At 57.9% G+C, this 27,895-nt stretch overlaps 10 protein-coding genes and 1 non-coding gene across 11 annotated transcripts; 7 read left to right on the forward strand and 4 right to left on the reverse strand.

Moving 5' to 3' along the window:
* Positions 1-713: 713 nt before the first annotated feature.
* Positions 714-4,028, forward strand: P884DRAFT_250263 (uncharacterized protein). The gene is made up of 4 exons (XM_069440637.1): positions 714-1,880; positions 2,047-2,526; positions 2,581-3,278; positions 3,336-4,028. Exons 1-4 carry the CDS (start codon positions 966-968, stop codon positions 3,676-3,678), a joined length of 2,436 nt encoding a protein of 811 aa, XP_069294532.1. The 5' UTR covers positions 714-965; the 3' UTR covers positions 3,679-4,028.
* Positions 4,023-6,727, forward strand: P884DRAFT_280324 (uncharacterized protein; the record flags this gene model as incomplete). Its single annotated transcript, XM_069443420.1, has 9 exons — positions 4,023-4,032; positions 4,495-4,525; positions 4,981-5,078; positions 5,139-5,207; positions 5,261-5,439; positions 5,533-5,878; positions 5,932-5,991; positions 6,046-6,306; positions 6,417-6,727. 9 exons carry the CDS (start codon positions 4,023-4,025, stop codon positions 6,725-6,727), a joined length of 1,365 nt encoding a protein of 454 aa, XP_069294533.1.
* A 954-nt stretch (positions 6,728-7,681) lies between these two features.
* Positions 7,682-11,302, forward strand: P884DRAFT_287461 (uncharacterized protein; the record flags this gene model as incomplete). Its single annotated transcript, XM_069443883.1, has 5 exons — positions 7,682-7,715; positions 7,875-8,007; positions 8,083-9,599; positions 9,694-10,913; positions 11,008-11,302. The coding sequence occupies 5 exons, from the start codon at positions 7,682-7,684 to the stop codon at positions 11,173-11,175; spliced, it is 3,072 nt and encodes a 1,023-aa protein (XP_069294534.1). The 3' UTR covers positions 11,176-11,302.
* A 5-nt stretch (positions 11,303-11,307) lies between these two features.
* Positions 11,308-12,638, reverse strand: P884DRAFT_230742 (mitochondrial carrier domain-containing protein). The gene has a single exon (XM_069439802.1). It carries the CDS (start codon positions 12,398-12,400, stop codon positions 11,429-11,431), a length of 972 nt encoding a protein of 323 aa, XP_069294535.1. The 5' UTR covers positions 12,401-12,638; the 3' UTR covers positions 11,308-11,428.
* Positions 12,639-13,040: 402 nt separating this feature from the next.
* P884DRAFT_332209 (uncharacterized protein) lies at positions 13,041-15,731 on the forward strand. The gene is made up of 2 exons (XM_069445769.1): positions 13,041-13,241; positions 13,430-15,731. Exons 1-2 carry the CDS (start codon positions 13,112-13,114, stop codon positions 15,649-15,651), a joined length of 2,352 nt encoding a protein of 783 aa, XP_069294536.1. The 5' UTR covers positions 13,041-13,111; the 3' UTR covers positions 15,652-15,731.
* Positions 15,732-15,834: 103 nt separating this feature from the next.
* On the reverse strand, positions 15,835-17,994 carry P884DRAFT_280328 (uncharacterized protein; the record flags this gene model as incomplete). Its single annotated transcript, XM_069443421.1, has 3 exons — positions 15,835-16,220; positions 16,353-17,240; positions 17,982-17,994. The coding sequence occupies 3 exons, from the start codon at positions 17,992-17,994 to the stop codon at positions 15,835-15,837; spliced, it is 1,287 nt and encodes a 428-aa protein (XP_069294537.1).
* A 203-nt stretch (positions 17,995-18,197) lies between these two features.
* P884DRAFT_209198 (WD40-repeat-containing domain protein) lies at positions 18,198-20,748 on the forward strand (the record flags this gene model as incomplete). The annotated part of the gene is made up of 3 exons (XM_069438923.1): positions 18,198-18,837; positions 18,897-19,308; positions 19,362-20,748. The coding sequence occupies 3 exons, from the start codon at positions 18,198-18,200 to the stop codon at positions 20,746-20,748; spliced, it is 2,439 nt and encodes an 812-aa protein (XP_069294538.1).
* A 438-nt stretch (positions 20,749-21,186) lies between these two features.
* Positions 21,187-21,282, reverse strand: P884DRAFT_t157. The gene has a single exon. It is a non-coding gene; the product is annotated as a tRNA-Ile (tRNA).
* A 439-nt stretch (positions 21,283-21,721) lies between these two features.
* P884DRAFT_209322 (uncharacterized protein) lies at positions 21,722-22,737 on the reverse strand (the record flags this gene model as incomplete). Its single annotated transcript, XM_069438929.1, has 2 exons — positions 21,722-22,472; positions 22,541-22,737. 2 exons carry the CDS (start codon positions 22,735-22,737, stop codon positions 21,722-21,724), a joined length of 948 nt encoding a protein of 315 aa, XP_069294539.1.
* A 356-nt stretch (positions 22,738-23,093) lies between these two features.
* Positions 23,094-24,803, forward strand: P884DRAFT_263970 (uncharacterized protein). The gene is made up of 2 exons (XM_069441803.1): positions 23,094-24,500; positions 24,608-24,803. Exons 1-2 carry the CDS (start codon positions 23,260-23,262, stop codon positions 24,666-24,668), a joined length of 1,302 nt encoding a protein of 433 aa, XP_069294540.1. The 5' UTR covers positions 23,094-23,259; the 3' UTR covers positions 24,669-24,803.
* A 1,787-nt stretch (positions 24,804-26,590) lies between these two features.
* On the forward strand, positions 26,591-27,348 carry P884DRAFT_263972 (uncharacterized protein). Its single transcript, XM_069441804.1, has one exon. The coding sequence runs from the start codon at positions 26,750-26,752 to the stop codon at positions 27,215-27,217; it is 468 nt and encodes a 155-aa protein (XP_069294541.1). The 5' UTR covers positions 26,591-26,749; the 3' UTR covers positions 27,218-27,348.
* Positions 27,349-27,895: the final 547 nt, after the last annotated feature.

Consider the following 27,895-nt stretch of genomic DNA (forward strand, 5'->3'; position numbering starts at 1 on the left):
CTAGTTAGGTCGGCTGTGGTAAAAAAAAAAAAAAAAAAAAAACAAAATTATCATCAATATTTTCTGGCGTCAATCGGGGAAGGGTGATCTGCCTCGTCATGCCTTACGTTTCGTGCTACATATTGGCGTGCATAGCTTCGTCAGCAGGAACAACGGCAGGAAGGTTGCATCGGAAATTGGGAGTTCTGAGTGGACGATGCATTTTCCCAGCCAAGCATGTCGAACCTGAAAATGGCGTGGGCGCGATGCGTCATCCCAAGTTGGTCCCCGCACTCGGCTGCCCTACCGTCCCTCCAGACGCTTCGCAGCTTCCTATTTTGGCAACGACTTGATATTCTGGCGAGCCTGGGCCCTGCCTCATTCTTCTTCACAAGCAGAAGGTCTTTGCGCACGCCTTGCCTGACCCGCGCATAATCCAACAGGAAGCCGACCTAACCACCCCAATATAGGACTAGTAGTGTGCAGTTCACCTCGGATTATGGTCGCATCGCTGACGAGGCCATGGATGGCTGGCCAGCATGGATGCATACCGCAAGAGTGGGAGGTTGGCTCCTCGCTTCCGCGCACGCCCGTCAAAAGAAATCGCAAGATAGCGACTGCTTACACTACAGACTACTGCACCCTGGTCTTTCCCAAACCCGGGCAGCTGGAATCCAACGGAAGCTTAGCTTGTTCAGCCTCTTTCCCTGTCAACGTTCCCAATCCACAGGGTCGTTTTTCTTTTCCTCCACCTTCCTCGCAGAGGTTCCAAGTATCTCATCTTTTGGAGGTCAACAGCACTATTTTGCCGACAACTTTAGATTCCAAGTGCCGGTTTATTTATTTATTTATTTTCTTTTCGGTCCAATTGCACCTTCTCTGCGTGCCACAGTAAATTAGACGTTGGAAGAAAGCTCTTTGCATTGTCTCACTTCTGGGCTTGGCTCGGTAGCACGTCGTCTCCGCCGCCGGCCAGGTTGGGAGCTATGCCGTACTCAGACGACCTATATGCATTGTTGGAAGAGGAGGAGGCGCACATTGAGCCGATCGGCGAGACATTGACTCAAGATGGGACCCAGGGGTTCGATGTGACTTCGGAACACGGTCGACTAGACACCAGCACCACTGACGCCGTCGTCGCGTCTGTGGACCACGACACTGGCGTCGCCGGCGAGGAGGAGGATCCATATGTGTTTTCGCCTACGGATGGCTATTTCGGCACAGCGCCTGGAGCCTCTTCCGGAACTTTGGCACCGGCGTCGTCCAATGCCCCACACGTGCCCAACGTTTTGGTCGAGGACCCGTCTCTGCAACGGGATGACGCCGAGGGCAAGGCGGCAGAGGCAGCACGGGAGAGACTGCGCAATGACCGCGAAGCCCCAGGCTCGGACGTCTCATCGGCAAGCGCCGTGACACCCACCCCTACCTCGCACTCGGGGGCCACGTACTACGCCCCGTCATCATCTAGCCGCTTTCCCGGAGTTGCAACTCTCACCTCATATACCACCTTCTCAACACAACGGCGGTCTGTGTATCCCAGTGAGCACTTTCCCTCCATACCCAACGAGGCGCCCCCCGCGTACTCGCCGTCCCCTCCGGTACCGTCAAACACGCAGCAGCGCTTTGAGGGTTACAGGACCTTCACGCAGACCCGTGACGCAGCCATCATCAACATGGGGCGGCCGGAAGAAACCCAAGGGCTTCTGGCCCGTCAGCCTGAGAGTATGCGAGACCATAACGCCCATGACGTCGAGGAGATGTCCCCAACGTGGTGGACCCGCATGAGGAGGGCCAGGGAACATGCTAGCTGGCGAAGCTGCAAGATTGTACTGATCGCCCTGGTTCTCTTTGTCGTAACGGCGGGGTTCCTCACCAGCATCATCATTGGTCCGCCTGGACGTGTAAGTGCTACGCGTCTCTTATGCTACCCCTCTCTTGGAGGCTTGACCTTTTTAATGTCCACCCGTTTAATGTTCTCGACCCCCCACGCTTTACCTTTTATCGTGGTCCTATATATGTTCGGGCCCTCGGGACGTTTGCCTGAACGCCTACTGACCCTCAACGCAGACCGGAAGTGACAATCCTGCCTCCGACGAACCCCAAACAGACCCCGGGCAACCCAACATGAGCTACCCCGACGTAGACGGCGACTTTGCCTGGGATAGTGCCAGCTTCTGCAAGGACGCCAAGATCCATCGTCGCGTCCAGACTTTCGTTGCCAACCTTGGCGCCGACAAGCAGCTTACGTTGCTAGAGCGGACTGTCGATGAAGACGGCCGCCGCGGCTGGGGCGAGGTCCATGTCCAGGGTGCCGTGGTCTTCCGCAGGGCGGGCCCTGATACACCTCAGTCTGCCGTCACCCTCGAGGTTGCCGTAACTGATGAGCGCCTGGATGTCACCTCCTCTTGGGATGCGGAGGCAGGGACGCTCGAAGTTCTTGTCCCTCACCGAGTCGAGTGGAGCAAGGACAGACTGCGAGCATGCGTCAATGTCAAGATCACGGCGTGGATTCCCCAGAACAGCAAACTCAAGCACCTAAACACTGATGTCGTGCACCTAGACATCAAGCTGCTCGACAATCTCTCCCTTACCGTCGCAAAGGGCACCGCACTCACCAGCACCGTCGGCACTATCACCTCAGCCTCCACCGGCACCGCTGCTCGCGACGACAAGCTCGTCGACACCACCAGCCCGCCTCCATCATATGACTTTAACTCGCGCATTATAGACGTCCACACCACCGCGGCGCCCATCACCGGCGTCTGGCCACTGTACGACTACCTCGGCCTGCAATCTACGGCCGGAAACGTCCGCGTAGCCATCAAGCCCAAGGAAGCCGACGCCGATTTCCCGAAACCCGCCATTCTGTACGTCAAGACCCTCTCGGGCGACGTCAGGGTGCGCGAGCCGATTTACGCTGCCCAAGCTACCTTCCACATCGCGCAGCATACCTTCTCCGCCGGCTCGGCCGACCGCCGGCGAGTGGAAGCGCAAGCCGAAGCGTACCTTCCGCCACGCGAGTACCGCGTCGACGTGCATACCTCCAGCGGCGACATCGACGCGGCCGTGGCGTTTGGCTTGTCGGGCGGATTCAAGTCCACCTCGGGTACCGTCAGCCTCGAACTGCTGCCGGTCCTTGACGCGACTCAGGCTGAGCCGGGTGCTAGGACGGTGGAGCTGTCAACGGCTAGCACCAGCGGGGCGACGGACGTGAAAGTCCTGGAGCCGCTCTGGGTGGACAGCTTCCCAGTGGCCGCTGCGACGCAAGACGATGGTGGCGGTAGCAGCTGGAAGCCGAGGTACGTTGATCTGAGCCGCCCGTCGTCGTCGCCGCCGCCGTCGTCATCTGCGCGGAGAACCGAGGGAGCGAAAGACGAGGATGACGGAGACAGTGCGCCCCCGCCGCTGCGGTGCCTGCACAGCACGCACACGACCACGACGGCCAACATCAAGCTCCGGTACCCGGCCAGCTGGGTGGGGGATATCAGCTTGGGAACGCTCACGGGCTCGTTGCAGGTCGGCGGCGACGGGGTCAAGCTGATTAAGGCGGGCAGCGACTGGCCGGGGATCAACAAGTTCCTGCTGGCGAGGAAGGGGGAGAAGGGAGAGGGCGGCAGGCTGACGGCCAAGAGCACGAGCGGCGACGCCAATGTCTGGATTGGCGGCGAGTCGGCTGCGTTGAGCACAGAGAGGATGTGACATGCAGAAGACTATATTAGCGAAAAGACGGAGGAGGGAGGTGTTTTGGGACCGGAGGAAGAAGGATTAACGGTGGTCCGCAGATGAGGACTAGGATGGTATTAGTCCGGAGAAGCTAAGGAGTCGGGCTCTTGGCATGTGATGAGAATGTAGGCGTGGAATGTGTTCTTTCTTTTCTCCTTATGACGGGGGATATCATGGTAGCGAGCTGGATTAGGTCTATGACTTTTGATAATCTTCTCCATTGATCAAATCCTCAGGAAACCAAACATACTAGCCAATCTAAACAAAATTTGACATTGCCCAAGCCTATAAGTCCCAGAAGAACCGGGACATGGCGTGCGATGGCTTCAAGTTGCTTTGTCCCCTTTATTGGCGGCTAAGGAGTGATATGTGAACAGAGATTGGTGGTAGTGGTGGTGGTGGTGGTGGTGGTGGATAAACTTATGTTGAACAGGAATAATAATGTAGTAGAAATGCTCAAGGAGAGAAGAACAAAAGACACAAAAGATGCAGAATTGCAGCGGACAGCCTGGGAGCCTGGTAGGAGTAAGGCGCGGAGGAGGCTATGATAAGAAGCTCATCAAAGCAGGAGAGCTAACGACATACAAGGTATAAGGTATGTACAGAAAGGGAATTCGTGTAAAAGACATTATTTTTTTTCGGGTCAAGAAATATATAAGAGAATTTTGGGATAAGAGATACGTGTGTCTGCCTGGAACTGAGGATGTGACTTCTTACAACGACTGCTAGCTGCTTCCCACACCGCGGTTGTTCTGGGGAAATGCAATGCAATGGGAGCAAGCATGGCCTCAGTACCGGATAACAGACTCCCGTGGAAGAGAGGGTGAGTTCTCATTTGAAGATGCTGGAAACAAGATTGAAGAGGCACCCTGGCTAAAGCGTCCATAGAAAAAAGAGAAAAAGAACAGCTGGCACCTCCCTCCCAATTTATGGAAGAAGACATCCAGGAACGGGATGAGCAGGAATCTGAACTGAGTGGAACAATGTATAGCAGATAGTCGGATCCAGTTCTTTTGTGTCCTTTCTCTTCGGTTGAATAGGAAGGCGTGGTCTGTACATGGAGTAACTCATCTTTTCATCCGAAACCAGCGCGCCTATAGGAGAAGCAATGGGGGCCCATGGCAACGTGGATGAGCGCCTGGAGACGCGACTCTCTTCTTCACTGCCCTGGGAATCTGCAATGCTTTGCGCTAGTTTTGCCGCTCTAAATCTTCGCATCTTCTCCCTCTGAGAACTTCACCCGACCTTTAGTTCCATCGCTATGCTCCCTCTCCATAGTGAGCCATCTTCTACTCTCGACTCTGAAAGCCCTTTTTCGTCAGGCCGCGAATCTGAAATAAGCAACAGGATGGATAACAAGGCGGCTTCGACAAGTTGTAAGGCTGCTATTGTGGCATCCCAACCCGGACGAGGAGTTTCAACTAACCATCTACCAGATCAGGAATCCCGGATTCTCAGTGCGCAAGCAATCCAAGAGATTGAGAATGCATTGGGAGATGTCGGACGTGAGTAGCACGAAAGAACAAGCCGTTCTCAAGATGTTGACATAAACATCCAGGGGGAGCTGACTTCCCCATGTCGAGGGCCAGGGGCAGCTCAACGTCGTCTCGAGACAGCGGCAACGGCGTGCCGCCGCCGCCCACCCGTCCACCGCCCGTTCCACATATTCCCAACGAGCATCGACGGGCCACGCGGCGTTCAGATGTCGGTGGCGGCGACTGCTTGCCCCTGCCAAGGGTCCGGCCATCCCGCCCTCGTTGTGCGAGCACCCCAAGTAATAACGCCCGCCAACCGGGAAGAAGTCGGGGACCAACCGACGACGGCCGACAGGATCACCTCCAAATCCCGGTGCCGTTCCCACCCATTCTGTCTCCGACACCAGCCACATCTTCTACTACCCCGGCCGTGCGGTTGCGACAGCGCGAGTCACAAGAGCAGGTCCCCTGTGAAACTGCACGGTCGGTTTCTGGAGGAGGACTGCGTCCCGCTCGTGCACCGTCGACCTTGGCACCCTCGACAGCGCCCAAGTGTTCATTGTTTCCGCCCGTCCAGTCCTTCCCCGTCTCGCCGGCAGCACCTAGCTCTAGCTCCTCACCGACTGCCGAGCCGTCAGCGGTGCTGTCATATCGTAGCCGGTGTTTCTCTCCGTTTTGGCTCGACGAGTTCTCCCGGCCGCGTATGTCTTTTTGGCAGCAATACCCCGTGAGGCCACTAACAAACCTTTGCCAGTCCGTCCCCAAGACCTTGACCCGGAGAGTCCGTATGGCTACCCTGCACCCCCGCCCTTCCGTAAGTCTTATCCAGCCAGAAAACCGATACTCACACGCCTAACGAGAGACTCAGTTCACAACTGGGAAACTCCCAATCGCGCCTGCGCCAAGGGTGCCGTCAACGCAGCCACCGCCCACCGCGCAGGCCAGATCGGTCCCCCCGTCGGCTCCCGCCCTCGCCCTATTCCGGCAGTCGCGGTCGTCTCGGCCGCTCCCGTCTACGGCCCCGTCCCGCTCCGTTCTTCTTTGGATGTCCCCTCCGTCCCGGCCTTGGTGACGGGCGGCTTCGCCTACTCCTCGATGATGAGTCCATACGAGGCTCAGACTTCGCTGGGTACGTCGCGATCCTCATGTTCCCCCTTAGCTCGTCAACCCACGCGCACGTTCCACGGACGCGAAATGAGCGCGGTGCCAAATTGATCTGACCCGAACCAGGAACCGCAGATTGGCCGGGCCCTACAGCCCGCGTCCGCTGCCCCCCTGACAACCCGCGACTAGGCCGGCCAGATGGGACGCCAGAAGGGGAAGAAAAAGGAGGGAGAGGAGGACAAGGAGAGTCCGCCCAGGCTCAAGCTTGCCGGTTCCCGCTGCTGGAGCACGAATTACTGTCGGCCGAGGAGGCCGCCGCCGCGGTCACTGCGGCGGCGGGGGTGCGCAACACCATCTTTATCGATAGGGAAATCGACCTGGGGGGGACGAACCGGGCCTCGTCTTGCTATGGGGACGAGGACGAGGTCGGGAGAGAGAAGGGGTAGGGAGGATGAGGTAGAACTTCAAAACCGGATCACGGAGAGGGATTGGTAACTTTACCATCTTGACTTTTTTCATTTATTTTATTGCGAGGTGTGTGATGGTGTTTATAGACGAAGGCTTATGCTGTTCAGCTAAGTGACGCTTTTCTTGGAAGGTGCAGAGGAAAGAAAAGTGCGCCCGCAGCTCAGAACCAAATTGCTTGCACATTGTTGTTGTTGCTGACGAATACAGACAAGGGTCCATGTAAATAAATATGCATCTAGGACTAGAGCAAAAGTTTGAATTCGCGGACTCTAACAGGACGACAACTCACAAGCTCCGTTTAGGGGAGACTACTGTACGCATGTGCTCTGGTTTCTGATATCGCGGATGGCGGAATGAATGCCAGAACCGGAGTTTGCTACTTCCGTATTTGTTCTCAAAATCAAGAGATGGAAGAGCTACCCGGTGACCCCAGAACCGCAATGCTGTTGAAGAACCCCGCGTGCCACTGCAGTGTTGCGGCAACCCCACAGGATGCTCCCTTACCCCGCCTGCTCCCGGAATAGCATGTGGAGGCCACGCGCCAAGGCCCGGTAGAGTTACATCCAGGTCTCGATAGATCCCTGGCACCTGCTTGCTCCCCAAAACGGCTGCGTGGTCTTGAAGAGCTTTCATGCAGGAAGCTTCCATGTTGCCCAGGTGCCATTTCCGCAGATCACCGTCGCCCCTTCGTTCGCAGTTTCCTCTCATGACGCTGCGCCGGGTCTGATTTCCATCTCGCATTTCGCTCCTTTCGTCGCACTTTCCTAATCAGATGCCCGCAATCCGGAACCCTCGGCGCTGAACAACTTCTGCTCAACTCGGACCCCGGCGGCGGGTCACATAACCTATAGCTCCGAACGAAATCTTGCTTCCTGTCCACCACTTGTTGCATGGTGCTCTAACATACCCCTCGTTGCTGACCTCTTCTTATCATGGCCAAGAAGGCGCGCCAGAGGATTAGCTATGGTTGGTTGTCTCTTTTCACTGCCTTCCCTTCCATTGGTCTCGAAACCCCGCACACGGCGCTGCGCGTCGACGGAACGCGTCTCTGGGATCCCTCGGCGTCCCCCGACCCTTCAACTCAGGGAGCACCGACGCAACGCACCTTCCTGGTAGCATAGAAAGCCACACCTCTCGATTTCCGGAACCCGTCGTTGACGTGCTGTTTCGTTCCAGTCCTTGAAGCGCCCAACTCCTCGCCAGGCGGTCACCGCTTGGGGGTGAATGGCTTGGCCATCGACCGCGACAATGCTATTCTGTGAGTTTGGACGGTGGTGCTACGGTTGAATACGTTGAATACGTCGCAATCTTTTGCTGACCCGGTTTCCTCCAGCTACTCTGGCGGCCGCGACGGTGTCATCTGCGCGTGGGATGTGAACCGAAACGCGGCTACGTCTCCCAACGGCCACTCCGCCGTCGTCGATGCCGCCCCGGCCAACGGCAGGCCAAAGTCCATCACCCGGTTCCGCGCGCAGACCCACGCGCACACCCATTGGATCAATGACATCACCCTCGCTCAGCAGCACAGCGCGCTGGTGTCGGCCTCCTCGGATCTCCTGGTCAAGGTCTGGCGCCCCCTGGCCAGCGACATTCAGGAGCCAGTCACCATCGGCCAGCACGCCGACTACGTTAAGTGCGTCGCAACGCCAAGCCAGTCCACCAACTGGGTTGCCTCGGGAGGTCTTGATCGGAAGATCTACCTATGGGACCTATCAGGAGCCGGCAAGACCCTCGAGATCGATGTCCAGGGCGAAGAGGTGCCGCAGAAGGGCAGTGTATACGCGCTGGGCGTCACGCATGACATCCTCGCCAACGGCGGCCCCGAGAGCATCGTGCGCTTGTGGGATCCAAGGTCGGGTCAGCGCATTACCAAGTTCGTCGGCCACACGGACATGATCCGCGCCATCCTGATCAGCGAGTCGGGGGACATGGTTTTGTCGGCAAGCTCGGACCAAACCGTCAAGGTCTGGAGCGTCACGGCCGGCCGTTGCATGCACACCCTCACCATGCACGACCAGAGCGTGTGGGCCCTGTTCTCGGACCACCCGGGGCTTAACGTCTTCTACAGCAGTGATCGGTCGGGGCTGGTGGTCAAGACGGACGTGCGCGAGACCCACGGTGACTTGGACAACGGCTTGTCCCTGGCCGTCGCTAAGGAGCACGACGGTGTCAGCAAGATTGTGGCCTGGGACGACAGCATCTGGACTGCGACCGCCACGGCCTCGATCAACCGGTGGAAGGACGTCGACACCGGCGGTAGCATCCGGCTTCCCGAGGCTTACAAGCAGCACCGAGCGTCTATGGTGACGGTGCGGAGCAAGGACTCGGCGGTACCGGCTGCCTGGGAGAGCGACTCTGCCGGACCGACAATCCCTGCCAAGTCTATCCTTCGCATATCGAACACGGCGTCGTTCCCACTCGTCATTGGCCGCGACGGCGACAACCCATCCCCGGGCTTCACGCGCAAAGGTTCGGAGCTCTCCGAGCAGGTGGCTAGCATTGTAGAGCCCATCTATCATTTGCCTGAGGAGACCATCGAGGGGCACTTTGGCTTGGTCAAGCACAAATTACTAAACGACAGGAGGCGCGTTCTGACTTTGGATACCGCGGGTGATGTCTTGATGTGGGACCTGATTCAATGCCGACCCGTAAAGAGTTTTGGGAAGCGCCATCTCGAAGACGTGGAACCAGAAGTGAATACTCGGGAGGCGGTGGCGCCGTGGTGTTCGATCGACATCAGCTCGGGAAACCTGACAGTCGTGCTCGAACCATACAACTGTTTCGACGCCGAGATGTATGCCGATGAGCTCGTGTTGGACGAGCCGGTTGAGTTCCGAGAAGACCAAAGGAGTACGCTAACCAACCCAACCACACAAACCCCCCGGGCCGGCGGGGAATTTTATTGAGTGGGAGCTGGCATGCTGATGCTGACCGATGACCGCAGTCAACCTCGGGAAGTGGGTGCTTAGATATCTTTTTGCTGAGCTTATAGACGAGGAGATACGGCGTGACGAGGCCTTCAGGCAGAAGTTGAACCAGGGAGCGGCGACAAAGAGGAAAGTAGGTGGCAGAGCAGCGAGGCCACTGGCAATATCCATACCCTCTGAACCTGGCTGGGGACCGGCCGACCCGTCTTCGGCCACACCCCGACCCAGTGGATCGCAGTACCCTCCCATGACACCAGGATTTGGAATAGGACTGGCAACTCCCGGCTCTCCGGTGCCTCCAGCGCTCGAGGGACTCACGACGCCCCTCAGCCCGGTTGTCGACAGGCGCTTCTCTCAAGTCAGCCGGCCATCGCAAGAGAGGGAAGACTACTTTTCAGACGCAATACAAAGCCCTGACGGAGCTCCCAAGCCGGCTCAGAACCCCGCCGCTGAAGTTCCTCCTGTGGAGGAAAAGTCGACCAAGACGCCTGGCGAAACTGCTGGCAAGGAGAGCGAACCCAAGGATAAGGACAAGGATAAAGACAAGGAGAACGGAAAGTCACCCGGCACTATGTTTGGCAAAAAGTTCCGCATGGGGATGTCCTTTGGCTCTAAGAAGCTGGGCCGGTCCATGTCGACGGCGGCCGCCGAGAAGCCCGCGGTGCTGGACGAAAAGGCGGAGGAGTCGGAGTCCTCTTCGAACCACGAGAAGGAGGAGTTTGACGACAGCTTCCTGGGTGTGATCCAACGGATCCGTAGCGAATATGAGAAACAGATGGCGGAGCACCCCGACCAGCCCGTCGAGACCAAGATCACTCCGAGCCTTGCCAACGACACCCCCGTACTCAAACTGCCTCCCGCCACCAAGGTTATCATCCAAGAAGAGACCTCGGGGGGCTCGGCCGAGATGTACCGCGGTACGGTGGCGTCGGTGGGCGCCGATGCCAGCGTCATCGAGGAGCGGGCGCCGCAGTGGCTGGGCGATGTGCTCCTCCTCAACGTCCTGCCGCCCAAGGACCCGGTCAAGATCTCGTTCGTGCTGTATCCGTGGAAGGACATGCTGCCGCCCATCGCGTCGGCCGACGGTAACAACCGGCTGAACGCGAACCGCATGCTGCGCGTCAAGAAGATTCTGGCGTATGTCGCCGAGCGCATCGACCCCGTCCGCGAGGGCGAGGACCCGGGGCCGGACGCGCTGAAGCCGGAGGAGTATCTGGAACTGTATTGCAATGATCAGGTCAGCTGCCACTATTGTTCTTTTCTTTTCTTTTCTTTTTTTTCCCTCTTTCCCCTTGTTCCTGCTGGAATAGAAGCTGATACGGTGCGTGCAGTTGCTACCAATCAAAATGACTCTTGCTACTCTTCGAACCCATATCTGGAGAGGCGGCAACGACATTGTTCTCCACTACAAGGCGAACGGCAGGAAGGAGATCCCCATGCCGCCGCCCGCGGAGGCAAAGGAGGCGGAAGGGCCCGAAGCGGTTCCAGGAGCTGCGTAGTGCGGGGCGATATGAAGCTGCAGAGGACTGTTCCGCGTGTTTCATTGAGTTGGCGTCGGCTAGCGTTGGATATTTTTTTTTTCGACCGCTTGAAGAAGAGAGAAGGGGGGGGGGGAAGGAGTTCGTTAAAATGGGTATTAGTCATTTGTTATTGTACATGTACATTAAAGTCTACAAGCGCCCCGGCATGGCGTTTCGGCTCTGTGAGCACGTTGGTCCCCTTTCCCTTTAGGGGTGTAATCAGGCTCCGGTCTCATATGACCGGCTTGCTCTTCTCGAGCGCATTCACGGCCCACTGGTAACTCCCCAAGAATATCGCGCCTCCGGCACTGATCCACATGACGCGCGGACCGATGCCGGCAAAGAAGGGCCTGATGCCGTTCTCCTTGAGCGTGGTCCGCACTATGCTCGCCATGGTCTCCCGCTGGGCGCTCAGCATGACCCTCGTCTTGAGCACATCCAGCGGCGTGGTCACGGCGGCGGCGAACCCGCCGGCTATGCTCCCGTAGAGGGCCGACTCGGCCGCGCTGACCTCGCCGCCCGAGTGCGCGCTCGCGTCCCCGAACAGGCCGGCGCCGGTGCGCACCTTGCGCTCCCGCCCCCAGGCCTTGAGGGCCTCCCAGAGGGGGAACTGCAGGACGGTGAAGGGGACCTCGCGCATGACGGTGATGCCCCAGCCGCGGTACAGCTCGCGCCAGACGCCGACGAGGCCGCGGCGGTCGCGCTGGCCCAGGATGTGCAGCAGCGAGCGCAGCGACGAGCCCCCGTGCCGCCCCGCCTGGGCGCGCTGCTTGACCACCTCGGTGGGCACGCGCACCGCGCAGGCGGCGATCTCGCCCAGCGAGGCGGCCATCATGTGCTCGAGAGCGGCTGCTGACGACGACAGCGACGGCGACGACGACGACGACGACGACGACGAGGAGGAGGAGGGGGGGGAGGATGGCGAGTGTGAGTGTGAAACGCGGCGGAGCAGGGGCCCGAGGTGCGACTTGGTCGCCTCGTAGGTGCAGAAGAAGAAGGCGGCGCCCGGGGCGGAGCCGACCAGGGCGGAGCCGACGCCCCGGTAGATGCCGCGGAAGCCGCCCGAGGCGAAGAAGCCCTCGCTCGACTGCAGGCGCGTCTTGAGCGTGTCGAGCGGGAAGAGGGAGAGGTCGACGGTGGTGCCGGCCAGGGCGCCGGCCAGGAGGGCGGTCTGGAACGGGGGCGGTTGCGGGCTGGTGGCCATCGTTTTGGTGTGTTTGTGTTTGTGTTGATCAGTCGTATTGTGTTTTGTTTGTTTCCTTAACCCCTTCCCCTCCTCTTCGTCCGGTTTTGCGTCCCTCACGATTATTTACCCCCCTCCCCTTTTCTTTCTTCTTCCTCTTTGGTTGACTAATATACGAGGACCTGCGGGTAGGGTCGGCACGGGGGGTTGGGTCTGAAAGTTCGCAGGTCCAGTTCGCGGCGCGGCGCCGGCGGTGCGGTGCGCCAATGGCTTGAAGGAAGGTTCGGCTGGTTGAATGGAAAGGCAACGGTCATGGGATCATGATTGTATCGGGGTTGTGCAGTGGGTGATGCTGCTTTGTTCGCACTTGCTACACTGCGCTTGACGGTCGCTCAAAAAGATGTTTCTCATTTTCTTGCCGGGCCGAGCTCCGGTCCCGGCAGGCAAGCGGCCCCGGTCCGTCTGTGAGGGTCACACAGCATGCCAAGGGTCTTCTTGGTTTCGCTCGCTTCAAGCAATGGCTTGCAGCGGCGCTTGGGCCACTTTCACCAACTGGTTTTACGCTAACTAATCCGTATCTGTGTTCCGTACAGTATCCGTATCAGTACCCTTTTCCACAGTTACGGATACTCGGGACCGAGTCGACATCTGCAAGTTCCACCGTAAACTCATCCCGAGTCTGAAGGCCTCGCTGAGGGATCTTGATGGGCAGGAGCCGCCTCCTGGCATGGAATGAGCACGATACCCCCCGTTCTGCACCGCAGCGCGCGGGCAATTACCCCCCATGAGTTCCTGGACGCACTGCAGGCCACGTGCGTCCCGCGCTTCCCCCAAGTGCGGTCGCGCACTCACCGCCCGATTGGTATGTTCATTCTTCATTCCCGATGCGGGAACCTACTTGTTTTGCTGTTATCTTTATTATGTATTTTTTTAAAAATTTTTTTTTTATATTTTCTTTATGTCTTCATGTTTATACTATCTTCATTATTATTTCTAATTTTGTTTTTGTTTTATTGTTTTGGCAGACCTGACGCTGACGGTGCATCACAGCTCTCGCCATCAGCGGCGGTGTTGACTCGATGGCTTTAGCGTATCTCAGCTCCAAGATTAGGCATACAGACGAGTGGTTCAGGGTTGCCGACCACCCCGTCAGCAGCCCGTTTGGAATCATTGTCAACCACGACTTGCGCGAGGGCAGCGGCGCCGAGGCCGAAAATGTTGCCTCCGCTCTCAGGAAGCTCGGCATCAAGTCGCACGTCCTGAAGATCATGTGGAAAGAAGTGATCCCTGAAGGCGTCAACCCCAACGACCTGCCCAACGTCGAGACGTTGGCCCGCTATCTCCGCTACCGCCGGCTCGGTACCTTCTGCAAGAACGGCAAGATGACCACCCTGCTGACCGCGCACCATGAGGACGACCAGTACGAGACCGTCATGATGAGGCTGCTCTCCGGTCACGGTTTCCGCGGCCTTCAGGGAATGCGCCCGGCAACTGACATACCCGAGTGCTACGACCTCCACGGCGTCTATCAGAGCGGCTTCATCGATGACCAGCGCCACGACAACCCAATCTACAAGATGGTGCCCGGCGACCGGGAAAGGAAGGTGTTGAAGAAGGGCCTGAGGAATGAAGTCGATCCCGCGGTCATTGCCAAGGAGATTGAGGCCGGCCTGAAAGCCGACATCGCCACTGCGTACCTGGACGAATACGACGACATGTCCAGGGGGAGCAAGCGCGCCCCTCCCCCGGCCCCGCTGGAGTTCGAAAATGGCGGCGTTATGGTGTACCGGCCGCTGCTCGGATTCAGCAAGGACCGTCTCATCGCCACTTGCCTCGAGAACAACATCCCCTGGTTCGAGGACCACACCAACAGTGATCCGACACTCACCATGAGGAACGCGGTTCGCTACATGCACAAGAACCACAAGCTGCCCGCGGCGCTCCAGAAGCCCTCCATCCTCCGACTTGCAGAGCGCTGTCGGGCGAGAGTCGCTTCGGCCGAGGCGGAGGCAGGGCGTTTCCTCGACCGCCTGGTGATCCACGAGTTCTGGCCCAACACGGGCACCCTGGTCGCTACCCTCCCCTGTTTTCACTTCCCCAGCGTTCCCCGACTATCCTCGGCATCTCCGGCCGCCCGAGAGCGACGGATCGCCCACTACCGCCACATCGCCGCCCTCCTCCTACGCCGACTGATCTCCATGGTGACCCCCGAGCGCGAGCTGAGCCAACCAAGCCAGCTCTCCCACCTGGTATCGATGCTCTTCCCCTCCCTCTCGTCATCCCCACCCCCGGCCAAGCCGTACGTCATCTGCTCCGTCCTCTTCACCCCCTTACCCGGCCACGGCGGCGCCGACAAAAACAACAACAACAACAACAACAATGACAACAACGCCGGGGGGAGGGAGAAGGAGAAGCAAAGACGACCCCGGCGCTGGCTCCTCGCCCGCGCACCGCACCCTTCCAACACCCCGCACCCCTCCGTGACGTTCCACGACCTCGCCTTCGGCAAGCGCCGCGGCAAGCCCGCCTCCGCCTGGAAGACGACCGGCTGGTCCGGCACCCGCCTCTTCGACGGCCGCTACTGGATCCGCCTGCTGCACCGCCTGCCCTGCCGACTCCGCGTCGCGCCCCTGGGGCCCGAGCACCTCAAGCCGTTCCGGGACGCCCTCGACAGCGGGGGGGACAGCGGCGGCGTGGGGGACAAGGAGAAGAAGAGGGAGCTCATGGCCATGCTCGCGCGGTACGCGCCGGGCAAGACCAGGTGGACGCTCCCCGCCATCTACGCCACGGTCGACGTAAGGAGGCTGCTGGCGGCCGGGGAGTGGTGGCCTGAAGAATGCCGAGGCGGGGGCGGCGACAACGACGGGAATGCGGCCGCAGTGAGTGATGACGGCGCGGAAGAGGAGGGAGAGGCCGGGGGGGAGGAGCAGGAGGAGGATATGGAGGAGAGAGAACTGGTGGAACGGATACGGTCGCACCAGCTGAGCGGCGTGCGCCTGAGCCAGTGGGAGTGGGAGCGCGAGCTGAAGAGCCGGGAGCAGCAGCACCTGCTGGCCCTGCCGACGCTGGGGATCGGGCTGCCCGGGTTGGAGGACTGGTTGCGGTGGGACGTCAGATATAGGAAGGTCGATCACGACCTGCTGAGGCTGAGCAAGCTCGGCGGGCGGAGGATCGGGAGACGGGAGATGAGGCATCGCCTCAGGTGTCTGTATCGGTGGGTGAGGCTGGGGAGGGCCAAAGAGGCTCCGAGACGGAGGAGGATGGCTGAATGAGTTCCCATCCTCCGCACTCAGGCAACTGAATGGAAGTACGGTTCAAAGGGGGGCGTGATTGTTTGCTGCAAATACTGCACTGTTTACCGGGGGGGGGGGGGGAGGGGATCTCCCGAGTTACGGCCGCACCGTTCATTCTCTCGTCGTGATCGTGACAGCCCAAGACTAGATTAAACAAAAAGCTCATTGATCCTTGAGCCCGCAAACCCTCTCCAAGTCGGCCCACCTCCCGTTTCGCATTGGATCGAGCTGCTTCAGCTTGCCGAGCCACGCTGCGAGATCCGCCCGCTCAGTCTCATCCGGCTGTCGCTCCTCGAGCTGGCACAGGTACAGCGTATACTCGAACAGCCCCTCGTAGATCAGCTTGACATCCTCGTAATCCTCCAGCAGGTCCTTGATCTCGTCAATCTCCCGCCTCAGATATGCCACACGGTCTTCGCGGGTGAAGCCGCGCGTCATGGAGGGGTGCTTCTCCGGCTCGACGATGTTGAGGATCAAGAATTGGTGATAGTACCATAGCGACTGGTCCTCGGGCCCCACGTTGAGGGCGTTGCGGATCTGGGATAATTCTTCACTCGGGTTGTTAGTCATCCGCCTATCCCTAGTTGCGTCACTGGAAGAAAAAAAAAAAGGAAAAAAAAAAAAGAGAGAGAGAGAGAGAGGCGCCGGGTTATATGGGGTGCATGTGGGGAGAACAGTACCATTATCCAGGAACGCGCGCCTTGCCGCCTCATCCGCGCCTCTCTCGTCCAGCAAGCGCGGGATCAGCTTGCTCCGGCTGTGCCACGCCGAGAAGTTGGACAGGTCCGTGTTGAAGATCATCTTGTCCGTATAAGCGAACTCGGCCTCGACCATGCTGCTCCCCTCCAGGGTGGCGCTCTCGAGCTGCTGAACCACGTGCCGGCGGTAGCCCCAGGCGTGGAAGTTGCGCCGGTCCTTGCCCAGCATCTTGGACGCGAGGCCCAGCTCTTCCTCCCATATTCTACGGGCCAGGGCTGGGCGCAGCCGCGCGATGGCCTGCTGGAGGATCCACAGCCGGTAGCTCCAGATCCAGTAGCATTTCGGGGACTCGAGTAGGAGCGGGATGGTGAACGTGAGCTCGGACTTGATGATGGAGAGGTCCTGTGCTTCGGCTGCGGAGGGTTCTTCATTTAGAGCGGGATCTGATGCCGTCGCGGTTGTCGCTGCCGGGTCAGCTGTTGTACCACTCCTCCCAGCTGTCGGGGAGCCGGGGGCGGGATGGGTCGCGGCCGAGGAAGACGACGAGGAGCTGGTGGAAGAGGGTGCTGTAGTGGCGGAAGGAGAAGTACTCGAGGACGCCTTCGAGCATGATGACCCAGCCGATGGTCTTGAGAATGAGCCAGAGATTAGGCAGCGCCTGCGGGCGTTCCATATCGTGTAGTACTCCGGATTGAGGCGCAAGAGCTTGGACGTGAGTTGGAAGACTTCGGGGGTGTACTCGCCCCGGCGGATGTGCGCGCGCACTTGATCCTCGAGCTCGCGGTATTTGGCGATGCGTTCAAGGTCGCGCTGCCTCTGCTCCTCGGTGCGCACACGCGACGTGCGGGCTATGCCGTGTTGCGATCCGCCTTGCTGGAAGCGCCCTTGTTATCAGTCAACTTTCCGGCCAGACGTTGGGGGGAGAGGTGCGAGAAGGGGCTCTATTTACGTCGGCCATAATTCTAAAGGGAGAGTAGGGCTTGGCAAGTTTCGTCGCGATTTCGCCGGGCGCGATGGTAGTAGGAGGAGGGGAGTCGGTTGGATTGATGATGAAGCTGTCAGTTCGTCAGCAGTAGTGGGATGAATGCGGGATTATCGATAACACCCCTGACCCTGATTTGAAGGGATGTTTGTTGTTCGAGGCGTTCCCTCTACACTTACAGGTCGACCCGCCGACCAATATCAATGCCCGCGGGGAGATCCAGGCTCGAAACTCGCCCGCTGCCTGATTCTCATATCATAATCGAACCTTCTGAAAATGGCACATCCAATCTCTAGCCTTGGCCGGACTGGGTGGGCCCAGGACCAGTCGGTCAACAACCTACTTCCTCTCCCGTGTCGAACCTTCCCTGATTGCTCACGGCTCTCACTTAATTACGCTTCAACCTTGATGTGACCTTCCTCAGGCTCTGTGCTCTTTCAATGCTTCTCGAAGTTATGAAACTGCCCCGTTAATTCTTAGTCTTTCTCTCTCGCATCTCCCCTTACAAGTTCGAATGAATTATCCATATACCCGTCGCAATAACCGTCTTCGAGAGCCGCGCTATTCGCTGGGCCTGTTCAAACGAGTTCTATACACTCCACTACAGCGCTCAAGACGGTTCATTCGCCTCTGTTTGCCATGGTGAATGTCCGAGAACCTCGCTCATCGGCCCTTCTCTGACCGTGGAAGGCTACTTTGGGCCTCATCTCTTCGACTGGATTGTCTCTCCCCTGCTTCAGACACCTCGTCCAGTCCGCCCACTCATCCATACCGCGGAAAGGTTTCAGTGATTCGTCTCTGGTTGCCCAGAAGCCGCGTCACCTGGTCTATCATACAAAGGATAATGCTGCCGAGTGTTTCCTTCCGACCACGATCTCATCGTGAGCCTCCCGCCCGCAGTTCGCCAGACCCGCCTAGCCCCTTAGATTCGGGCTACGGCTCGGCTTCTCCGGGACCATGGACCCCGAAACAACCTGACAAGGAAAATGAACAGCCGTTGGCGGACTTTCAAAGTCTTTATGACGGCAGCCAGTCCGACTCGGATGACGCCTTCTTCAACAGTGACCAAGAAAATATCTTGACAGATGTGGAATCTGCTTTCGTTGACTCAATCTCAGGGTTGCGCACGGCGGGCAGCCTCCATAAGAGGCCAGCCACTCTAGCACAGCGGACGCCACGCTCTGGCCCAGCCTTGCCGGCTTCGTTCTCTTCACCATCAAACGCGAGGGCCCAACAGCGGGGGTTTAAGACGGCGTCACTGCGTCACCTCGACCGCTATATTCCTGCAAGACACCAGGGAAGAGATGCAGCTGAGAGGTTTAGGACGAGCAAGCCACCGTACGAGCTGACTGCAAACGAAAGACTTCTCCGGCACAGCGGAGCTACAGAAGATCCGTTTGTCTACCGCCGACGGATTGTGACACCCATGGGTGCGGAGATTCGCTCATGGTCCCGTGCCGGAACGGCTGCTAGCCGGAATGAAGGTTAGCCAAGTCCCGGAGACACAATTCAACCTGCATGCATTGAAGGCTGACTGGCTCAGTGGGTAATGTTCTTGGTCCACTCGATCAAAATAGCATCGATGGAAGCGACACTCGGGTCGATGCCAGCACCGCCTGGACCATCGGCCTTGGAGGAACCGCAGTTAACAACGGCCGAGGCCAACTAGTCAGGAGTGGTACCAATGCCCGCCTCTTTCGGGCCACTTTCCCAACCGCGAGACCAAAAAGCGAGGAAGAGACGGAAAAGTACAAAGCGCGGCTTGCGGCGGCACTTGGGCTAGACCGGGCGCAGCGTGTTCTCGATGTCAATCTCACGACTTATCACCTCCACACGAGCAACAAGCCTGGGTTTGTTGCGACGCAATGGAGTGGTACGGAATGGGTCAATGACGGGCCCTTGCCCAAACCGCAAAAGCCGCTCGGAAACCGGACATTACCCACAGCCCCGTTCAAGTGAGTCTCGCTCACCCCTAGGTGTCAATCCCGGCGATGTTGATGACGGAAAGGGTTCTCGACGCACCAAACCTGCGCGACGACTTTTACTGCTCAATCCTGGCATATTCCCCAACATCCCAGACGCTGGCGGTCGGGTTGGGTAACCTCCTCTACGGCTGGTCGGAAACTCGAGGGGTGCAGCTCCTAAACGCCGGCACCGACCCCGACAGCTACCTGACCAGCTTGTCGTTCTCGTCCGCTGAAGGCTGCAAGGCGATCCTTGCCTTCGGAAGGTCGGACAAGACACTAGGTCTGTTGTCGTTGTATGACGACCCGGATCCTACCACCTCTCGTTCAGCCCCGAGGCCGCGGTTTGAAGTGGTGCAACCGTCGGCGGTGGCCTGTCTGAGCTGGAAGCCTGTCTGCACCATCAGGCCCTCCAGAAGCCATGCCAGCCCCGGCATACCTGCGAAGAACGAAGACTTGCTAGTCGGGGATGAAATCGGGATGATATATTATTACGCAGTCGAATGGCCGGAGCGATGGGAGGTGGAACGCAATAACTGGCCGGGGGATATGACGCTGCTGGCACGCATCACTGCTCACACACAGCAGATATGTGGACTAGCATGGTCCAAGAATGGCGATGTATTTGGCACCGGTGGGAACGACAACATATGCTACCTTTTCGATGCTCTCGGGGCCCTTGGAAACCATGCCGCAATCCGTGATCGCAGCAAGGAGGACCAAACCGGACACTCGACAGGGGCGCATGCCCATACGTTGAGTGAGATATCGGACGCTGAAACTGAGATTCAGATGCTGCGAACCGCCCCCTACCACCCTGCCAGACACCTGGGACCGGGGGACGCGAGGCACCGATGGGTCCACGGCGCCGCGGTCAAGGCCATTGCATTCTGTCCCTGGCAGGACAGCCTGGTGGCTACGGGGGGAGGGTCAAATGACAAGTGCATCCATTTCTTCCACACCGGTTCCGGAGCCGCCCTAGCCTCCATTTCGGTCTCTGCCCAAGTGACCAGCCTCATCTGGTCCACGACCCGACGCGAAATCGCAGCGACGTTCGGCTACGCCCATCCGGATCACCCAGTCCGCATTGCTGTCTTCTCTTGGCCCGAATGCCGCCAGATCGCCGCCATACCCTGGGCCGGCGAGCACCGCGCGCTCTATGCCATTCCGTACCCCTGCGGGCCCGATGACAGGGCATCGGCTGGGTTGGAGGGTGCGAGAAGTTGGAGAACGGCAGCGCGACGGCATAGCCGCAGTCGCACCGCGAAGGAGGGCTGCATTATTGTTGCATCCAGCGATAGGAGCGTCAAGTTCCACGAGGTCTGGGCGGCGGATAAGAGGGGAACCGCCAGTGTGGCAGGCGTGCTCGGTGGAAGCCCGATTTTGGAGTTCCTAGAAGGAATTGATCGGGAGGGGATGGTGATTCGGTAAGGCTGAGCCTGAAACCGACGTCACTGATCACCAGGGAAGATTGCTCGAGGAGACAAGCCACTTGCTCAAGCTTGCATATTCGGAGCTACTGGAGAGAGGAGAAGAGGAAAAGGCCAGGGACCGAGCTGATGTGCAATGAAGTAGGCAAACACCCTTGGTATGTATGCACAGCGTTGCTTGGCCTGGGCTGAGGAGGTGTTGGGTGGATGAACAGTAAGGGATCCAAAGTTGATGCACCTACATATATAAATTGACTGCATACCTTAGCTCACTGACCCCAAAAGTGACCTTGGTCTTGGTGCGTGAGCAACAACAACACCGTGCTTCCACTCCTCGTCTTCTGGCACTCATGTTGGGACGAACAAGAGGCGTTGGAAACGGAACAAAAAAAATACAGCTAGAAGAAGGGTGGGGTTCGTGGAAAAAAGCAAAAGGAAATGCCCAGTAACAGGATTGAACTGTTGACCTTCGCATACCATATACAGGTGGGGACCGGTATTAGTACGACGCTCTAACCAGCTGAGCTAACCGGGCTTGCTAGGATTGTTGAGTGAAGTTGTTCCAGCAGTAACTTATGAAGAGCGCTCTATTCCCATGCTGGATGATAATCACGACGTGGAATTCGCGTCGCCCGCAGAAAGAAGCCCACGGTTCGCTTCATACCGGAGTGTATGGAAACGGTGGAAATCAGTTCGCATACCGAGGGGAAACAAGACACGGCCAGCAAGCCAACAGTTAACTACCGAAACGCCAAACCCCCCATGATGAAAACGCCTTAGAATGTGAGAACCACAGCCCTGCCATTGTCAAACATCCCAACCCTCCCGCCATTATTATCCCGGTGTAGGTTCGGCTCTTATGCATTGAGCAATGAATAGCAGCTCTTGGAAAAAAAGGTCGGGCAGCTGGGCGGCTCCTGGGCTCGGAGCCAGGCGGAACGTCCCGTCCCGTCCTGCCGGCCGCGAAATCCCCCTCATTTGAGAATGATGATCAACAAGACCAAGACGATGATGAGGACGACGATGGCGGTGAGCTGCCTGCCCTCGCCGCTCTCGGCGGCGTTCCTAGCGATGCGGCCGACCTGGCGGCGGGCGCGGCCGAGGGCGCCGGCCTGGCGCTCGGCGGCGCGCTCGCTCTCGTCGAGCAGCAGGACCTGGTCCTCGAGCTCGTCGCCGATCTGCATCGACAGCTGGCGCTGCCGCGCGATGGAGGCGCTCAGCGTCTCGAGCTGCGCGTCCTGCTCCGACAGGATCTGCTGGTGGTACGCGTGGATCTGCGCGTTGGACAGCCCCTGCGCCGCGATGTGCGCCGCGTACCCTGCCGTGTCGTCGTCGTCGTCGGGCTCGTCGCGGTAGGGGAAGAGCGGGTTGTTGGCGGTGCCCGGGCGGGTGGTGGTTTGGGACTCGAGGTCCGTCGCGGGGGAGGAGAAGCGGACCGCCTTCCTGGCGGGAGCGGGGTGGTTGTTGTAGGTGGTGGTGGTGGTGGCGCCTGCTTGCGACGGTGGTGGTGACGATGATGATTCAAGAGCTGATGCTGGAGCTGGAGCTGGTGGGTGTTCGGCGTGGGCCGATTGGGCGTGGGCAAAGTCGGCTGCTAGCGAGGGGTCGTTGGGGTGGGTTAGGGTGGCGGAGGATGTGGCGGAAGCGTTGCCGCTGAACTGGGAGGAGAGATCGTCGTATTGCTTGCGCAGCGAAGAGAGGGTATCTCGGAGGGAGGACGCTTTGCTAAGAACAGACTGTCAGGTGGATGGGAAAGTTGAATAATTTCGATACTGCAGGGAAGGGCGTCGTACGATTCATCGCCTGCTTCTTCAAGCCGCCGTTGCTCTTTCTCGAGCGATTCCAAGCCCTCCCTGAACTGGTCGAGCGAGCGAGAGATGTGCCCGTCTTGCGAGTCCCGCCGGAGATTGAGCGCCTTTGCGCGCTTCTGCTCGAGGAGCGACAGTTTGATGTGGTCGGCGAGCAGGAGGAGCGCGTTCGGGTTCGACATGGTGCCCGTCGCGCGAGGGTCGGACCGAGGCTATAAAGAGAGGGTCGGTCAAACGATCGCAAAAGGCGTTGCGCCGATGGGTTAATATGCGGCCAGCACCAAGAGGACTCTCTCTGCAAGGGAAGAGGAGGGAGGGTGGGTTGTGGCTTGGAAACGGCAGGACGGGTGGTTTCGGTTGGCCGAAGCAAGATGGTGCAGTCGCAGTGCGTCTTGGTCTCCCGGCAGGTGCCGCATTACGTCGTGTAAGTTATGTACGGATTACTGTAATCCGTACATAACTACGGGGCCCGGGGCGCCTCGAGGCAATTCGCAACCGCTTCTTGGCAAGTCCGTCTGGACTGTGCACTCGCTCCACTCATCCTCCCAACCCTCCAATCCAACCAACGATCTCAACACGACTACAAAATAAACGCTCATCACCCAGCCGCGGCCGCGCTTTCTTGTAGCGGTTTCAACATCCATCATTTCATCGGAATATCAATCATACATAGTAAACAGGGGTGGTACAAGGTGGATTTCGAGATGGCAGAGTCCCCGGGGGCGATGGGCGATGCCATCGGAACCGAGGCCCCTGCGGTGGTCGGGGGCGTCACACGGGAACAAGAAGAGGAAGACATGGCCGCTCTGCCCGGGCAACACTCACTAGAGCAACGATATGGCCACTCTCATGGGCAACAACAGCGTGATGGGCTACTTTCCCGCCAACCTGCACCTGAGCAGGCCGACCAGCCCGACCAGCCGCTCCTTGACGGGCGGCAAAAGCCCAATCCCTCCACGTCCGACCCCGCCACCTCCTCGGTCGCCTCCCCCGGCGCTCCGTCACCCCTGCCGTCCTCCTCCTCCTTCCCTAAGAAGCGGCGCGGTCGTCCCCCCGGGCGTCCCAACACCACGGTGCGCGATGCCGACTACGAGGATAACCCGCTGGTGCAGGCGTGGAACGCCTCCAAGACGGACCGGGCCGTGCCCGTCATCTCCGTCAGGATCCGGGACGCCCTGACGGAGCAGTCCCTCGTGCACGAGACGCAGCGCAACATCTTCCGCATGCCCAGCCGCGAGACCATCCTCTTCGTCCAGGGCTGGATCACGGCCAAGCACATCGCCTCGCAGCGCCCGAGCTACGTCAACGGCCTGCTGATCCACTCGCGCGGCCAGGACGCCGCCGTCTCGTGCGTCCAGTGCGCCGAGAAGCGCGCCAAGGGCTCCCTGGGCCCCTTCCTGAGCTGCCGCGTCCTGCCGGGGAGCTACCACAACAGCTGTTCGAACTGCAAGTGGTTCGACAACACCTCGGCCTGCTCGCTCTACACCGGGCCCAAGCCGAACAGGAAACGCAAGGCCAAGGAGCAGCTCGCGCCCCCGCCGGCGCCGACCGCAGCCGGTGTTGGTCCCCCCGCCAAGACCGAGAAGCTCGGTGGCGAGGACCCCGGCGTGGTCACTACTGCGGATGAGGGCCAGGAGGACCCTCCGCTGGATCCACGGTTGCGTGACGAGCCAGTAGTACCACAGCTACAGGAACCACCGGCGGCGGTGCCGCCGACACCGCTGCCGCCGCAGCAGAAGCTCCAACCTGAGGCGGACATGGCGTCAGTATCCCTCGACAACGGCACCGGGGAAGACGGCCAGGCGCCGACGGCACATCCCTCCTCCTCTTCCTCCTCTACCTCCTCCTCCACGACAGGCGCCGGCGATCTGTCCGCGCACCCGGATCTCCACCACGGCTCCGAGCTCGCCGAGGACGCCGAGTCGGCCGAGGACGGCGACGCCGAGTAGGTCCAACCCGGCGGCGGCGGCAGCAGCAGCAGCAGCAGCCGTTCTCTCTTTAACGCGTGGCGTCGGGCGTGAGAGTATGATGTACTGACGGGTGTTTCAACAGCTACGACGACGCTCAACTGGCCGCACATCTGCTGCCCGAACTCCAGCGTCCCGATTCCTAGTGGGGAGCAACGTGATTAACCAAGGAAGGCTCCCAGGAGGGAGCAGCCCGGAACTGTTGTCCCTACACTCGCCGCTCAGAGAGGGTCCATCTTCTTGCTTAAGAGGCCTGGCGGACGTATCTTGCCAATCCCGGAGCGTGAGTTCATCCTGCCCGTGATAACTGGCCTTTTTTTGGATTGTTGTCGGTTCATTTGCCTTAATTATGCTAAACTCTATCACCGCTATCAAGATGATGGTACGCGATGGCTTTCAAAATGTAGCCTTTCTTTCCTTCGTGTTTGATATAAGCTCATTGAATAGGGAGCTGAGCGTCGAGGGATGGCGGCAATGGGTGCGTAATATTAACTACCGATCATATTTTAGCCTGCCGGTGTATAATGGATTCGGGACATGGATGGCATGAAACGGAAAAGGGGGGGCGTTGTTCGAAGTGGTAATTATCATTTTGTTTTACGCCGAGAGATATACGCTCGACTGTTTCAAACATTCGACCTGCAGAGGAAACATTCTGGTGGCCGACTATCTCTTTCAGGCTAGCCACGCTGAAACCAGTCTTGGAGTATCCTACTTGATATTAATAAGATCCTAATCTGTCGTCTAGGTTGCCTGTTGATGTCGTAAACATCGCATTATTATTATCAAGGTCATTCCTCAGCGTATCGCCTTCTACAAAACGTGACGACGTGAACACTACTTTGCTATGGTTTTTTTTTTTTTGGCACAAGTTCTGACGCTGCACCGCCGGTGCTAGGCACAGCAGATCAGGGACTTGTGGCTTCTAATATCAGTTTCTCTATCAGATCCGGAGTGACACGATGGAAATTTTGACCGAAAAGAGGCAGATGTGCTTTCAGAACAACCAACATTTGTACCCATATGTAGCTGTAGCGCCACACCGTCACAACTTAAAGCCGTTCTGAAGAACACCCACTTCGCCGTTCCTTGGACACAGCACCATTCCTTGCTCATTGACACAACACAAGTCCAGCATGTAATTACAGGTCCAGCCAGGCCTTGGGCAAGTAAAAGTGGCGTTTCAACGACGAAGCTCCGTCCTGCAGGTCCCAGGTGCAGAGACAGTAATCGTGGTCAAGGAAGACGACCTTGTCTTTGTAACATCCGATGAAGCGGCTAGCAAGCTGAGCCGTGTCTTTCACTGGTTGCGTGCGTTCCGTTGGGTATTACTCAAGGTCGACAACCATCGTCCTCCTCCAGACGATGATGTTGACTAGGTGGTCAACGACCCACGTGCCAGTGACAAAGCGACATGGATCTGCATGTATGTCTTGATCGTGCCAAGGCCCGATAGGTTCAATGCCTCCGGGCGGAGTAAAACCCATCCATCCAACTGCGCGTTAGGGTGCAGCTTGCACGCGGGGCGCGCGGTGAACCAATCACCGAGTACCCCGCTATATATCCTCCTGCTCTAGATGTCGCTTGTTCTGCCGCTCTTACCGATTTTCCTCCACGAGCACATTTTAAAACGATGCGATTTCCCCTTCGTTGTCCAGGTTGACTCTTTCTCTACTGCGATATCAGCTCATCACACCCTGAGCGTACCATCGATATCTGCTACTTCTCGCCCGGAAGATTGAATATATTCATCGTTCAACATGACCGACCACAACCAAGTATGTCCCTAGGCTCGAGTCACGTCCGACCTTCACAGGGAAGCGGTGGTCTTTGCCAATCTGTTCCAAATTTCACCACCCCTAAGGCCTATCAGGAACTTTACTCGCTAATATGCCTGTTCGTATTCTGCTAGCTTTTTGTAGCGTAATACCTTCGTGATGGCAACAATTGCCAGGTCTTAATTAACGCGAGCAGGCATGTCGAAACATGTAATTAGCGGATTGGCGAACACCACTGCTTTCGCTGCCGAGTACGCTGCCTGAATTTCCACGCTGACAACGTATAACAGCCGGCCTCAGACGACTCGGCCCCAAACTACGATTTGAGAACCTGCTCTCACCGCCACGAGATCCTCGCGGCCGCGGTTGAAACCGACCAAGGCGGCCCAGTTCCTGTTACGCTATTCCACTGGTATCCTCCAACGGTCTGCGCAAAGATTACAACTTTCATGTCGCCAGAAGTTCTATCCGCGATTAGAGGCTTCAAATCCTTGGGTACTTTCTTTTTGGCAAACGACCTTGACCTCTCAAAAATGCTCTCTGATTACCTAGCGGCAACCGCGACGCCCCCCAATCCAGAACCCGCACCCGAATTACTTACGGATCTGATAGGGCAGCTTGCCATGCCCAGTCGAGGAGACTTTGTACGATTCTTCTCCTTTCCTGTATTCAGCAACAGCCCAACACAGGTCTTCCTAGATGGCCTCCTCCCTGTGTGGAAGTGGGTTAAGCAAGATAGTATCTATCGCAGGGGTGGGTTTTGGGAAGCGAAACTAGACAAAGCTATAGAAGATGGAGAATGGACCGGCGGGAAACAACTGGACTTGTTGGTACGAGGAGTGATGGAACAAACATTGCAGAACATAACAGCCGGGGGCTGCAAGCACACGAGTTTTAATCGTATACCGGAGAACTAATTAAGCCTGGTATGCTATCTAGTAGAACACTAGGAAAACCCCTATATATGGAAATGGAGGTTGGAGGTAGGGCTGCCTGGAGTGCTCGGACCAATAGGCCTACATAACAAATCCAGATTCACGTTCTCGAGAGCTTTTGGTCTTTGTCAGAAGCTGTGGAGCTTCTAAGAGTATTAGCCACATACGTGCCACAGCGTATGAGGCGTCGTTACCAACGCATTAGCCAGTCCCTTTGTCTATAAATATCAGTCGTTTTGTCTCCTTTGTAGATAGTTTCAACAAGGCACTCTTTTCCTTCGTATAGCCACCTACTGTAGAGACTGCTTTCAACGCTCCTAGAAGCTCACCACTACGTTCGGCAGTTATGAGCCTGGCGCCTTGACTACTCCTCTGCCGACGTATCTTCAATATTAGTGGTAGCTTCCTCTATTATAAACTCTCTTACCCTACTTCTATATACATTCGATGATATATCTGTCTACTATATCTAAGATCCTAGTTAAGACTTCTATACGCCTTACTAGGCCTAGTTCCTAGAATTTGTGGTATATTAAACTATAGTTATAGGCTAAATTCGCCAGTATATAGGACTTTGTCAACCCTAATAGTAACCGCGAGCTAGATCTATAAGTTCTAGAGCGCCTAACTTGTAAGCAAGCTAGGAACAACCTTATCTAG

This window comes from Thermothelomyces heterothallicus, assembly GCF_042370625.1.
Source record: "Thermothelomyces heterothallicus CBS 202.75 unplaced genomic scaffold P884_scaffold_28, whole genome shotgun sequence".
Classification (NCBI taxonomy): Eukaryota; Fungi; Ascomycota; class Sordariomycetes; order Sordariales; family Chaetomiaceae; genus Thermothelomyces; species Thermothelomyces heterothallicus.